This window comes from Ochlerotatus camptorhynchus, unplaced genomic scaffold, assembly GCF_037179485.1.
Source record: "Ochlerotatus camptorhynchus isolate MF236.1 unplaced genomic scaffold, CSIRO-AGI_Acam_v1.1 ptg000107l, whole genome shotgun sequence".
Taxonomy (NCBI): Eukaryota; Metazoa; Arthropoda; class Insecta; order Diptera; family Culicidae; genus Ochlerotatus; species Ochlerotatus camptorhynchus.
In genome coordinates this window covers 1,852,732-1,867,875 of record NW_027040597.1, presented here as the reverse complement: position 1 = coordinate 1,867,875, position 15,144 = coordinate 1,852,732, and the positions used below count along the sequence as shown (strand labels likewise).

Genomic DNA, 15,144 nt, shown 5'->3' with positions numbered 1-15,144 from the left:
TGTATGTATCGATTGAAGATTTTTAAATAAATTCATCGAATTCAAAGGAGCTTAAAAGTAAAGAATTAACGACAAAAGTATTTATTTTTGAATAAAGATTTCTTAAGAAGTTTCACGAATGGTTGGTAGGGATTCGACAAAGCTGTCGCAGCAATTTTATAATCTGAAATTGGAATGAAGTATTAACTTTAGTAATCCATAAGTCCGCTAAAGTATCTTTTTACAGGTTGATAGCTACAGTGCTTATAAAAAAGTTTAGAAGCTTTTTGTTTGCCGTACGTCAGTCTTATCTTGCAAAAGGGCCAACCAGCTGAATTCAGCTCAATTTGTCGGGTATGACGAAGCGCGCTGTCCACGATTTGCGGCATCCTTGATGTACGCCTCGGAGATCGAATTGCAGCCATCCGTCGAACAAGACACACAAGCAGCGTTTCCTTCACAAGGATCGACGTTGACTCCGAGATCCGAAGTGCAGCCTCGGGTTACTAAAATATTCAAATATTAAATGCTTGGATTTCACATTTTAACCTGTTAAATTACCTTCAAAATCGACCAACACCGAGTAGCACCGATCGTTGAGGTCAAATCTTCCGCAGTAGTACGAAAGGGTTGCATTTGTCTGCTCTTCAGCACACGTGGCGTTCTGGCCTGGGCTGCAATGGAAGCATCTCAACCATCGATGGTTGTTACACTGCCGGCCACTACAGCTGTAGCAGGACCTATCCGACTCATCGTTGCACCGGTCTTGTTCATCTTGGTGAAGCTTTTTGACACAGCCCCGGTCCAGTTCCCCGTTTCGCCACATTTTAATGTAGCATCTATCCTCCCGCTCATCGCACTCACTATTGGTGGTTGTTCCTTCAACACATCGGAAGTCCCCCTCCTTACATTGGACGCATCTGCTAACTGTTTTCAATTCAACCTGGGTGGCATCGTTGCAGGAATCGCCCTCACATGTGATACAGTACTTGTTCCCTTCACACGCATCCCGGCCTGGCTCTAGGTCCGATTGGCAGCCACGAATCACTGAAAGACCATTTTCCAATACTATTACAACTTTCAAAGTATGCTTCAATTCTCACATTCATCTCCAACGACCATAGCGTAGCATCGATCTTCCACCGTATAATTCCGGCAAAACGAAACCCTGTTCGGCTGGAACGCGCACTTGCTATTGCTGGATTTGGAACAATGGTGACACTTGTGCCATTGCTCCTTGTTGCAACCACCGGACAGGGAGCAGATCGTACAAGATTGATCATTTGGATCGGTACACTTTGCTTGTTCCTCGTCCGGAAGCGTACTCAGGCAACCTCTTTCCAGGATGAATCCCCCGGAAACGGTAAGCGAGTAGCAGCTGTCGTCCTGCTGGGCACATTCGGTTGGAGGGAATGTTCCCTGGTCGCAGCCTGGATCATCCGTTGAACACTGGAGGCAACTGGTTTGGGCTGTCCGTTTTGTGGGGGAATTAGCAAGGTAATAGTAATATTTAACAGCAAATAATTTACCGTGAGCGAGGGAAATTAAAATTGCAATGGTCACCAGAAACCCACAGAGCACCTGCATCGTAGAAGACTTAATCAATTGATACGATATCGACCTGCAGTACGCTGAAGTACATTGCAAACTGATATTGTTGCGGAAGCTCAAGTGCCATGAAAGCTTCGAGGGGGTTTTTGCTACCGCTGAAGTAAGTATTGATTTTAAACAAGATAAAATTATGGAATTAGCTTAGGGAGAATAACGTCTTTACCAGTAGATATATCCTATCCCAAGCAAGGGGAAACGTACATTTCTCGACAATTTATGTATAAAATTTAAATTTATTGGGGTTTAAATATTATTTGAAAACCCTGACCGTTAGGTGGATTTAACGGTGACAAGCGCCTTTATCGCATAATATTGAATAGATTAATTTTATATTCTGATCACTATCGAAGGGGATCCGGGACATTTAGTCGAATGCCGGTTGGTCGAATGCCTTTTGGCCAAATACTGATTGGTTTGATTCGTTAATTTTATGACAAGCTGCTTACTGTAAAAAAAATACTACCACAACAAAACTCCAAACAACTGCTCATGTTTGAAGGAAGGAAAAATCTTTTTTTTTAATTAAATTTTAGAACAAGCTGCATTTACTGTGCAAAAAAAAGATCATTAAAACTGTTCATGTTTGAAAGAAGGAAAAATCCAAGGGATAAGTCACTCAGTACAGTGTGCCGATAGTAGATTCGGCAAGCCTGGGTACATTCATCGGCACACCTTCGACACAATCTCGTAGGTATTGGATTGATCACTACATAAAAATGGGAGCACTGCTGGACAGCTGTCATTGAAATTGTTCACAACATTCACTGTGTATGTCAGAAACATTCTCTAATTGAAAATACTAGAAGAACTCAGACCAGCAATTCACTTCTTGGTTCACATTTAAATTTGAAATGTAGGCTTCCGAGGGCTGTCGATTGCTATCGATGGTTCCTTCCAGTTGGCGTAGAGGCGTTTTATTCGTCAGTAGAATCCTTATCGAGCACGATATTCGACATTTTCAACAAACCAAAGCATTCACAAAAGCTGTCAGAAATACCGGGTTGCCAAATATACCATAATCCCATCCAAAAAATTGTAAATCTCCACTAACCTCGAGACGACCGCGAGTAATCGGTTCAATTCGTTTAAATCTAGATTTAAGACATTAATCATGTATAATGAAAATGATAACTCGGCTCTGTAAAGTTTATTCAATTGAGCCTGTACAAATAAATTAATATAAAAAAAAAAAAAATATACCATAATATTCGTATTTTACAAAAATCACAGCTTGCTCTATGAATGGCACTGCCAGCACAATCGGCACATCTGCGGTACACTAGAGGCACACTTGTGGCACACTGAGAAAAATGTTGACCCAAGATTGGTGTGTGGGGTGACCTACCCCTTGGATAAATCGCATATATTTTTTTAAATTCTGATTTGTCTTAATTTTATATCAAGCTACATTTACTGGGCAAAAAATAATAAGATCATAAACACTCCATAGTAAACGGACATAGTTCAGGGAAGGCCTGCTGAAGTTCAGCGAAGTCCTGCCGAAGTTCGGAGAAGTTCAGGAAAATGCTGCTGAAATTCAGGGAAGTTTTGCCGAAGTTCAGAGATGCTCTGCTAAAGTGCAGGAAAGTTATGCCGATGTTCAGGAAAATTGTGCTGAAGTTCAGGGAAGTTTTGCCGAAGTTCACAGAAGTTCTGCTGAAGTTCAGGAAAGTTCTGCCGTAGTTCAGGGAAATTATGCTGAAGTTCAGGGAAGTTTTGTCGAAGTTCAGAGAAGTTCTGCCGAAGTTCAGGAAAGTTCTGCCATTTAAATTCTTTGAAATCAGGGAAGGCCTGCTGAACTTCAGGGAAGTTCTGCCGTAGTTCAGGGAAGGCCTTTCATAGTATAGGGAAGTCCTGCTGAAGTTCTGCCGTAGTTCAGAAAAATTCTGCTGATGTACAGGGAAGTTTTGCCGTAGTTCAGAGAAGTTCTGCCATTTAAATTTTTTGAAATCACGGAAGGCCTGTCGTAGTACAGGGAAGTTCTGCTGAAGTTCAGCGAAGTCCTGCTGAAGTTCTGCCGATGTTCAAGAAAATTCTGCTGAAGTTTAGGGAAGTTTTGCCGAAGTTCAGAGAAGTTCTGCTGAAGTTCAAGAAAGTTCTGCCGTAATTCAGGAAAATTATGCTGAAGTTCAGGGAAGTTTTGCCGAAGTTCAGAGCAGCTCTGCCGAAGTTCAGGAAAGTTCTGCCATTTAAATTCTTTGAAATCAGGGAAGGCCTGCTGAACTTCAGGGAAGTTCTGCCGTAGTTCAGGGAAGGCCTATCGTAGTACAGGGAAGTCCTGCTGAAGTTCTGCCGTAGTTCAGGAAAATTATGCTGAAGTTCAGCGAAGTTTTGCCAAAGTTCAGAGAAGTTCTGCTGAAGTTCAGAAAAGTTCTGCCATTTCAAAACAGGGAAGGCCTGCCGAAGTTCATGGAAGTCCTGCCGTAGTTCAGGGAAGGCCTGTCAAAGTTCAGGAAAGTTCTGCCATTTAAATTCTTTGAAATCAGGGAAGGTCTGCTGAAGTTCAGTGAAGTACTGCCGTAGTTCAGGGAAGTCCTGCTGAAGTTCAACGAAGTCCTGCCAAAGTTCGGAGAAGTTCTGCTGATGTTCAGAAAAATTCTGCTGCAGTTCAGGGAAGTTTTGCCGTATTTCAGAGAAGTTCTGCTGAAGTTCAGGAAAGTTCTGCCGTAGTTCAGGAAATTTATGCTGAAGTTCAGGGAAGTTTTGCCGAAGTTCAGAGAAGTTCTGCCGAAGTTCAGGAAAGTTCTGCCATTTAAATTCTTTGAAATCAGGGCCTGCTGAACTTCAGGGAAGTCCTGCTGTAGTTCAGGGAAGTTCTGTCGTAGTACAGGGAAGTCCTGCTGAAGTTCTGCCTTAGTTCAGCAAAATTCTGCTGAATTTCAGGAAAGTTCTGCCATTTAAATTCTTGAAAATCAGGGAAGTCCTGCTGAAGTTTAGGGAAGTCCTGCTGAAGTTCAAAGAATTTCTGCCGAAGTTCAGGGAAGTCCTACCATAGTTCAGGGAGGTCCTGCCGAAGTTCAGTAAGCTTCTGCCGAACTTCAGAGAAGAACCCTACGAAGTCATAAAACATAAGTCCTAATGTTAATATGTAGTCTACGATTTGATTGATTGACGAATAAATAAATAAATTCGGCATGCGATCTACGTACGCTAATCACTGCGCTACAAGTGTGTTAGAATACCATGCGGGCCTTTAAAAATAACTTTAACCAAGCTACTTAAGCCACAAATAGCCTTTTATCCACTCCGCACACCAATCTTGGGTCATCTTTTTTTGTCAGTGTGCCGCAAGTAAGCCGATTGTGCTGGTCATAGAGCAAGCTGTGATCGTTTGTAAAATACCCATCCCGGCAACCCGGTATTTCTGATAGCTTGAATGTTATGGTTTGAAAGCAAGGATAAACCGGATTGAGGATGACGCGGGAAATGGAGAGTGTGCGAAATTTTGGTGTTTTGCGTTCATACGATAATAAAAGTCCTGTGTTTTAGAGTTTTATAATACCATCAAAGGCAAAGCAGAAACCTAGCCTTTCGTGATGTAAAAAGCAACGGTCTATCAGCGGCTGAAAAGAGTTCGAACCGGTGGGGAACACTCGGGGAACATTGTTAGGGATCGACTATGGAGGATGATGAATAGACTTCTGTGGTTTGTTTTGTGTGAGTTGTAGCATTATTTGAATTAAGGTTATCTTGAGCAAAGTTGTTCAGGTGATTTTGTCCTTTTGGATGGTGGTCATATTAGTTCAGAAGTCTCTCACTACGCGGCGCTAGTGTGCAAGTGATCTTCCTTAATATGTTATGTCTCGAAATCTTGTACATATAAGATGGTGCTGTGCAATGTGAGAACAGGAACCGGTAAAGGGATGACGTGTAGAGGCCGGAAATCGATTTCTGACGCCATTTTAAAATCCAAGATGGCGTTAATCGGTTTATGAAAAACTGTCAAATACCCTACAGTGTGGGTATTTCTGGAAAGGGGACGACGTATAGAGGCTGGAAATCGATGCCAGACGACATTTTCAAATCCAAAATGGCGGCCATCGTTTAATGAAAAACTGTCAAATACCCTACAATATGGGTATTTACGGAAAGGGAACGACGTGTCGAGGCCGGATATGGATTTCAGACGCCATTTTGGTTCAGAGATGGCGGTCATCGGTTCAAGAAAACCTGTCAAATACCCTAAAATATGGGTATTTTTGGAAGGAAGATGACGTGTAGAGGCCGAAAATCGATGTTAGATGCTTTTTTGAAATCCAAGATGGCGGCCATTGATTCAATAAAAACTGTCAAATACCCCACAACATGGGTATTTTCGGAAAGATAACGACGTGTAGAGGCCGGATATTGATTCCAGACACCATTTTGGTTCAAAGATGGCGATCATCGGTTCATGAAAAACTGTTAAATACCCTACAATGTGGGTATTCCCAGAAGTAGACGGTGTTTATAGGCGGAAAATCGATGCCAGATGCTTTTTAGAAATCCAAGATGGCGGCCATTGTTTCAAGAAAAACTGTAAAACACCCTACAATATGGGTATTTTCGGAAAGGGAACGACGTGTAGAGGCTGGATATCGATGCCAGACATCATTTTTTAATCCAAGATGGCGACGTTTGCTTTAACGTAAACTATTTATGGGGACGACGTGTATAGGCCCAAAATCGATGTCTGCCACCATTTTGGGATCCAAATTTGAGGTAATTGGCTTTAGAAGGGACATTCGGTGGGAATGGACATTCGGTGGGAATGGACAGCCACGTACCAGGAACATGAATCTTGTCTAATTAATGTTCTAGGGTATTTTGGAGCTCATAAACTTGCATCTTATTATTTTCCCTGAATAAAGCTTACCAAACATATTGCGTATAATTTATCGTGTATATTGTTCTTCCACTGCGTGAAAAGGGTTTCGACTTACCTTAGGAAATATTGCATTTTTGCACTCTGTTCGACATTGCTGTCGAATGTGCAGAAGCTTTCTAACTCGGAGAGTTGATTTATTTCAACTTTGCCGTATTAGGTGGTGGGATGAAAGTAGCATCCCAGGTAACAATTTGATGCTTAAAAAGTCTTGTTTACTCGATTTTAATTCAGCCTTAGTTTGAATAATTGTTGTATTATAGACCACGTTAACCTTTGTTCAGCTTTTAAACATATAAGTCTGGTAATTTTAATAAGCCGAAAACTGAACAGTTATATAAATTATAAGCTTTTAAAGGCATTAAATAACAGTCTTTTCCAACCCTTGTTCAGCCTTCTAGTTTTATTTAGAATAAAATAAATAATGGAAGACCGCTTCATATCTTATATATTTTTATAGGACTGCAACAAGGTGCTGACTAATTGGATTTACATATTTATATCGTTATTATAAGTCTAAAAATTACCTTTGCATTTCGGGATTCGAACCGGCTGTTGCTGATTTATAGGCATCAATCATACCTACTGGACCACTTAAGCATATGTGTGGCAAAAGGTATGATCATTAACTTGAAACACGTCATATTTAAGTTGAATAACAGCAACCGGAAGAGTGTTATACAGCAATGCGGAATTGTAAACAACAAATAGTGACAGTGAAACACTCCTCTCATTTTCAAGTGTAGTTAATAGAATGTGGATCCAACCCAACTAAGAATTTTTGCAATGTAAACGCTGTATTCATTTCATTTATACAGCCACAAGATGTATTCAAATGTTATACGATATGAGGAAACCTTAACTCAAACTCTATACAAGCAAATCTGGCGAACTTAGCTACTTATGGCTGTTGTGATGGTTGGAACAAGCTGTTATTGCATATCTATTTACACTTCTATACAGCTGTTATCCTGCTGTTTAGTTGTGTGTGAACATGAAAGGTGCTTACTCAACCTTTACCCGATTATGCAATAATCACTACATAGCTTTCTCTTGACGCCAGGTTAAATATTGTTTACGTTTTTTTGTTGTTGGAGGAATCATGTTTATTTTACTGCGAATCAAATGAATCGGAATTAGTTATAAGCAAAACCACCAAATTATTAACACTGTACCGGAACCTGGATCGAACTCGAGACGACCGCATTGGCGAACCTTGATACTACCATCTTCGCTACGCCAACACTTTGAACTGACGTAAACAAATTTACATGCCCTTCTACAACAAGATCGCTGAGTAGTGGCTTCTGATTGTAGCTGTATCTGCAGCTTTGTTTCAGCTACTTTACAGCACAACGCTGGAAAAGTTGGCTTATAAAGCTGAAAATGTTAGTTGGGAAGTGCGAGATTTATTTCGATGGTCATGTGAAAGCTATTTTAGTGCCATAATTGAGTTATATTTTTGGAATGCAGTCTGAAAACTCAGTGCAATAAACAAAAAAGCCTAAAAAGCTCCTCTACCTTGTCTCTACTGCTGCCGCTTCTTGGGATTAGAAAGGTAGGCAGTGAATTTAGAAGAACTTAAATGCCGGACATGCAACGAGTGACACTGACTGCATTTTACAAATCAGGCTATCAAAATATGTGTAGTGCATTGCTGATTTGTGGAGTTGTGTTCAGCTAAAATAAGGCTTGTTCAATCTTTAGATCAGCTAACTTATTGAGGTTGAATTATGGGGATACAATTAGCTTCACGCACTAGTATTCAACTATGCATTCAGCTTGCTGTTAATCAGCGTTGTACAACTTAAATCAACCAATAACCAGCTTCTGTTATTACTGTTCAGCTTGAATTGTTTCTTGGGATCCATATTTTCTGTAGATGGGTCCAGTTCGCTAACAATTTCATCTACTGTTTGCCGGTTCATCTCTTATGATTTCTTTGATTTCACTGTGTGTCATCTCCGGCGCACCAAACTTTCCGCCAATTTGATGAATTCCGTACATGATCTGCAAATCCTCGTTGTCGTCTTCATTGCTTTGCGAATTCGCGAAACACAACGGAAGAATTTTCTTCCAGCAGTTTACCAACAGGCTTTGTTTTGTCCTATAGAACCACATCCAAGCAGTCGAAACAATTCTTGATGCTGAACTTCTTCCATGTATCCACTAGTGAAAGGCCTTCATTCTCGGCTGTTTCCAGAATAAAATTGTAGCTTCTCTTGACATAGGTTCAGCATGAAATTTCTGATGATGCCTTGATCAAGGGGTTGAATCAAAGACGTGGTCTTTGATGACATGTATAGAAGCTTAATGTTGGGATTGCTTATGGTGGGCGAATGCGACGGAGCGTTATCTAGGAGCAGCAAAGCCTTGAAGCTGATGTTCTTGGCTGCGCAAAACTTCACCAAACGGGGTGAGAAGCAGTCATTTATATACTCCTCAAATAATTTTTTTTTTTTTGCTACGATAATGCATCCCGGTATTGTATTCTTTTAGATGCTCCCTTTCCGGAAATACCCACATTGTAGAGTATTTGACAGTTTTTCTTGAACCGAAAATTCTGAACTGTTGTCCACCAACCATAAGGGGTTGCTCCACTGATCAACTTTTCCGAAAACAGTAACCTTCTATGTGTCCAGTGTCACGAGATATTCCATGTTGGTACCACTTAAGCCAAATCCCATATGCTACGTGGACTTCGTATACAATCGAATTTTGCTCGTTGAGATATCTTTAAGTGGGCTACGTTTTAGTTGGGTCCTCGTTAGTTGGGCTATAGCCCACCTAAATCGAAGTCAAACGTCATTTCTGACAGTGGTGAGGGGCTCGTCAAGGGGTGTTACACTCGCCTCTTTTGTTGGCTAGCTCGAGCTTGAAACCCTTGAGCTTCAATGTCGGCTCCTGGCTTGTCGACACTGATCAGAAGCACAAAACACCTTTTTATCACTTTTACTCTTTATTCTCTCACTCACTTGTTATGTCTGTAGTGTGGGTGTGTAGATTGCTGGCCAGCAATGTCAGGATTCTGCAGCGGGTGGGGTTTTTCGGCGGCGGATGAACGGACTGTTCACAGTGGATGCCGGTGCTCGACGGTTGTCACTGTATGGCACGACGGATATTGCACTGGGGCTCGATCGGGTGATCGGCGGTGGTCTCTCAGTGGTCGTTGGTGTTTTACCGATGGACACTTGCTACAGGGGTGTTGGCGTGTTAACGGACGCCCTCGTGGTTTAGCCCGTAATTAATGGGTCTTGACTCCGTATTCGGTGGTATTAGCCGGCATTTGTTGGTGACTCTGTTTCTGTATATTTCACTTCTTTTCAAAACTTATAACAAACTTGGCAGATCAATCTATCTTGCGCAATGGCTGAAGTGAAAGAGCCCCTTTTCTTCAGTTTGACCCAGTAGGGTCCCGCTTGACCTAAGCCCATTTCCACCTCCCTCCTACTTTTCCACCACCCCTTTTCCATATCCTTCTCCTGTTTCCAACGCCCACCTTCATCCTTACTCCTTCCCGTTATGTGTTCTGTGTTATGTGTTGTTGGTGTGACTGGGTTACAATATTTAATTGGACCGTTGGTTTGGGAGTGGTCTTTCATCTGACTTACATATATAATTATATTTACATTCAAAACAAGACAATATTGCATACAAGAAACTGATATATGTACAGATTAAATTCACAATGAATTCACTTATCCCTATTCCTCGCTCTCGCTATCTCCTGATTTTTCTCGCTCGAAGTGAACCAATAGGGTACAGGAACCAAAACGGTAACAGGGGCAAGACAGTTCCTAATCATGAGCAATTTCAGAGTTGCTTTTGAGGCACCTCGAGTAACTTACATTGCTCAGTGAAAAAGATCGCTGTCATTTGCTTTCTCACTTTTCGCATCACAGCAACATTTGAAGGGGCACCTCCATGAGAAGCCGAAAAGCTGCTGTCAATCAAAACAACAATAAAAGCGGAACTCGGAGACATTTAAATCATCTCAGTTTAATAACCTTCGTTCGACCCTTACCAACCGTGAACATGAAAGGAACTTGTTGCAACCTTACACTTACGTCGGTCGAATGCTTATCTGGTTGATGTGGTAGAAAAATCCGATCTGCCTGACCAAATACTCAAAATCGATACTCGTCGAAGCAATTCCGTCCCATCGCTTGACAAACTGCCGTTGGATGGAACTGCGAACCGAGCTCTGAATTACCACGGTGCCGTTCTGCTGACGGAGGACATCCATCCCCACTTTTGGTGATTTTGCTGGACGCCTTCCGTATGGTCGTGATTCGGTCCCGTTTTTGCTATACACCACCGAAATTTTTCTGCGGCCGTCGACCGAAGTCTCCAGGATAAAGTCGACGAAGATAATCTGTCAGCTTGATTTGTGCTTCGTCTTCCTGACGGGTTTTCATTTCGGTCTCGTCCGGTAGATCGTTAATGGGTTTGAAGTTCAAACGAGGATCGCACTCACCGGAAACAGCAGCTACTTTATCGTCATCCTCCTCTTCGGCTTTGGCAGTGGCAGCGGCTACACTGATGCTCTGGTTGCCGTTGGAGGGGCCATGGTGCCAACGGGAATGTTAGTCGAAAGAGGATCGGAGCTAGTTATCACTACATTGACTGGTGATGCCTTTTCCAATGGGACTGCTGTTACGACTGGAGAAATCGAAGATGATGGGATCGCTGCATTATAGGTGGAATTTCAGATGTTTAGAAGAATATTGGAGAGCTTTTTTGATCGGAGATGATCTTTTCGGAGTGACGACTGGGACTGGTTGCTGGAAGGACAACCCTTAAAGCTGGTTGGAAGTGTAGGTTGTTATTGGTAGTAAGCAGGCACCAGCTCAGGTTCTTCCATAATATTTCAGTTATTAGAAAGGTTCAGAAAACACTTGGGATTACTTTATTTACAAACAAAACTGACGTCTAATATGAGACTTATATGCTTAAAAAGAGTAAACGGAGAAGGCAGAGAAAATATTGAGGTACATTGAGTTACTCGCGAGTTACTACAAAAAAGCAACTCAGAGTAAACCTGTCTCACTCCTTTTCAGCTTGATAGCTCAGCCCAACTAACAAAAACCTTTCTCCGGAGGGGGGGGGGGGGGGAGAATATGGGCGTGGGAACTCCAAGCACCGATTTGGCAGCTTCTCCAGCGGTTGGCCGTTCCACAAGCAACGAACCCAGAGCAAGTTTTGGAATCCCTGTCGACGAACATCAGCGAGTTCTGCTTCGATCCGGAGAACGGCACCACATTCGAAAAATGGTTTGCCCGTTACTCGGATTTGTTTGAAAGCGACGCACGAAGTCTGGACGACGCAGCAAAAGTTAGGCTTCTGCTCTGGAAGTTGGACACGTCCTCTCACAGTCGCTCCGTCAACTACATCCTTCCGAAACTACCAAAGGACGTCACGTTTGCCGATACAGTCAAGACACTCACAAAGATCTTCGGCAGACAGACCTCCGTATTCCACAAACGCTACCAGTGCATGCAGCTACTCAAGTCCGGGGCCGACGACATAATCACCAATGGCGGAAATGTCAACAGGGCATTGATTTTCGTCTGTGGTCTCAAAGCACTACGCTACGTGGACATTCGAGCAAGGCTTCTATCCCGGATTGTAGGTGAAACGGCTGATGCTCCGGTGACAATTCAAACTCTGATCGACGAGTTCCAGCGGCTCTTCAACATCAAGTCGGACACTACGATGATAGAACATCCATCAAGTTCGAAGAATTCGGTCCATAGCATTTCGGATAAGAAATCCGGAAACCAGCATCGTCCACTGAAAACGGAAAGCAAGTCCACTCCTCGTACTCCATGCTGGTAGTGTGGTCAGATGCACTACGTCCGTGACTGTCCATTTTCTGATCATCTCTGCAAGGTATGTAACCGCATCGGTCATAAAGAAGGCTACTGTAGCTGCATCAAGAAGTCTTCAAGCGACTCTTCCACTCAACCTCGAGAGAAGAAGCAGTTCCAGAAGAAGGCCGGTCCCAGATCTCAAGCCAAGGGAATTTTTGTGAAGCACATCGCAAACAGCAACCGGAAACGCAAGTATGTGACCATCAACATCAACGGTGTCATGACTTCGCTACAACTGGATTCAGCAAGTGATATCACGGTGATTTCCAAGAAAACTTGGCAGCAACTGAGACGACCAAAGCTAACTCCATCATTGATCGAAGCCTCCAACGCATCTGGTGGACCACTCGCTCTCATCGGAGAATTCCACTGTGAAGCAGTCCTCAATGACATGGTCAAGCGTGGTCAGTAGAGTGATGCAACATTTGAAATTTTCGCTCCACAGTACTTAAACGATTCCAAATCGGATCCTGACTAACCTCTCAAAATTTGAACCCATTTGGTGAGAAACTGAGATGGCACAAACCATTTGAAGTTTGTATGGGAATTACTATGGTAAAACCAAGATTTTTGGTCATGTCTATCTAATAATTCACCATATCGGTCTGCTTCAGAAACTTTCAACTGTACTTGTAGGAAATTTTCCCAGCTACAACTTTGCTCAAGATCACTTTTTGATTAAATGCAAGGATCGAAAGTTATAAATGGTTCAATGCGCTGATGTCTTATGATCATGCTCAATCAACTACTCAGCAGGCAACATTGGTGTTTCTGGGGCGTTGAATAGGACACAGAAATCATGGCTACTATGTCACACTGCAAAATACAGTGTTGCCTAAAGAGCAGCTGCTTGATCATGTCATAAGTTTACCAATCTCTTAAATAATTAATAACTTTTTCCTGTCTCGTTTTACATAGAAACGATCTTGAGGAAAGTTTTAGCTGAGAAAATTTTCTATGAGAATGGCTATCGAACTGTTTCGCAGCTCAATATGGAAAAAGACTAGAAGGCAATGAACAAAAAGTTGAGATTTCCCATAGTAATTTACATGTAAACTTCAAATGGCTTGTGCGAAGTCTGTTTCTAACCAAATGAGTTGTAACTTTGGGAGGCTAATCAGGACCCGATTTGAAACCATTTAAGCACTGTGGAGCGAAAAAGTCAAATTTTGCATCAGTCTAGTGGTCAGTGTTTCGTAACGTCATCACCAGATCTCAACGTAATGGGTATTGATTGGATCGACATGTTCAACCTGTGGTCGGTTCCGTTCGATACTCTCTGCAATCAAGTTTCTGCTGTATCCAGACCATGTTTCGCCGAAGCTAGAGCACAGCTGCAAGCCGAGCATCCGGCGGTTTTCGACGACTCGCTGGGCCACTGCAAGAAAACCAAGGTAAAGTTATTCCTCAAACCTAACGCCAAACCAGTTTTCTGTTCGAAGCGACCAGTTCCGTTCAACACGATTCCGCTGGTGGATGCAGAATTAACACGTCTTCAGTCTCTGGGAATCATCGCACCGATCGATTTCTCAGAGTGGGCCGCTCCGATTGTAGCAGTCCGCAAGCCGAATGGTAAAGTTCGCATCTGTGCGGACTACTCCACGGGACTCAATGAAGCGCTTGAAGCAAACCACTATCCTCTACCTACCCCGGAGGAGATCTTCGCACAGCTCAACGAAAGCACCATATTCAGCATCATCGACCTTTCCGATGCATACCTGCAAGTGGAAGTAGATGAAGAATCGAAGAAGCTCCTCACCATAAACACGCATCGAGGCCTCTTCCAATTCAACCGGCTCGCTCCAGGGGTGAAGTCAGCGCCTGGAACATTCCAAAGACTGGTTGACAGCATGATAGCCGACATTCCTGGTGTTCGGTCGTTTCTCGGCGACGCTATCATCTTCGAAAGAACCTGGGAGGAACACAAGGCGTCACTAGACAAGCTACTACAACGTCTAGGGGAAAATGGGTTCCGTGTCAAGCTGGAAAAGTGCCATTTCTTCCAAACCGAAATCAGATATCAGATTCTCAGAATCCGGATCCAGAGAAGCTTCAAGCCATCGCCTCTATTCCGGCACCCACCAATGTTTCCGAAGTTCGATCGTTCCTGGGAGCCGTTAATTTCTACGGCAGATTCGTGCGCAACATCCATGAACTTCGTCATCCTCTCGACCAATTACTCAAGAAGGATTCGAAGTGGCAGTGGAATTCCGTTTGCCAACGGTCTTTTGAGCAATTCAAGCAAGTCCTGCAGTCCAATATGTTGCTGACGCATTACGACCCGAAGTTACCAATCATCGTAGCAGTGGACGCCTCCAGCACGGGCATCGGTGCAGTCATCTTCCATGAATTTTCGAATGGACATCTGAAGGCAATCCAGCACGCATCAAGATCCCTCACTCCAGCGGAGAAAGGTTACGGGCAGCCGGAAAAAGAAGCTTTTGCACTAATATATGCGGTAACGAAGTTTCACAAGTACCTCCTTGGGCGCAGATTCACTCTGCTCACGGATCACAAAACGCTGTTATCAATCTTTGGATCGAAGAAGGGCATTCCTTTGCACACCGCAAATCGACTTCAACGATGGGCATTGATGCTTCTGAACTACGACTTCGACATTCGGCACGTGTCTACCAACGACTTCGGATGCGCCGATATGCTGTCAAGACTCATCGACCGTTCTAAGCAGCAATAAGAGGAATACGTTGTGGCAGCGATATCCCTAGAAAAAGACATGGTGAGCATTATTCAAAACACTATCGAGCAGGTACCAGTTTCGTTCGCAGACATCAAAAGTGCAACACAGGCAGATGAACC

The 15,144-nt window shown here is 43.0% G+C and overlaps 2 protein-coding genes across 3 annotated transcripts; one reads left to right on the top strand and one right to left on the bottom strand.

Moving 5' to 3' along the window:
- Positions 1-1,610, bottom strand: LOC135699342 (uncharacterized). 2 transcript variants are annotated; one of them, XR_010517518.1, is made up of 5 exons: positions 1,509-1,610; positions 1,083-1,448; positions 541-1,026; positions 225-485; positions 1-163 (listed from the first exon to the last, which is right to left on the bottom strand). XR_010517518.1 is itself a non-coding variant. In XM_065219587.1 (4 exons), the coding sequence occupies exons 1-4, from the start codon at positions 1,564-1,566 to the stop codon at positions 322-324; spliced, it is 1,074 nt and encodes a 357-aa protein (XP_065075659.1). In that variant the 5' UTR covers positions 1,567-1,610; the 3' UTR covers positions 1-321. The 2 variants fall into 2 exon arrangements, 1 of the variants encoding a protein (XP_065075659.1); XM_065219587.1 differs by having other exon boundaries at positions 1-485.
- An 11,940-nt stretch (positions 1,611-13,550) lies between these two features.
- LOC135699364 (uncharacterized protein K02A2.6-like) lies at positions 13,551-14,597 on the top strand. Its single transcript, XM_065219606.1, has one exon. The coding sequence runs from the start codon at positions 13,551-13,553 to the stop codon at positions 14,595-14,597; it is 1,047 nt and encodes a 348-aa protein (XP_065075678.1).
- Positions 14,598-15,144: the final 547 nt, after the last annotated feature.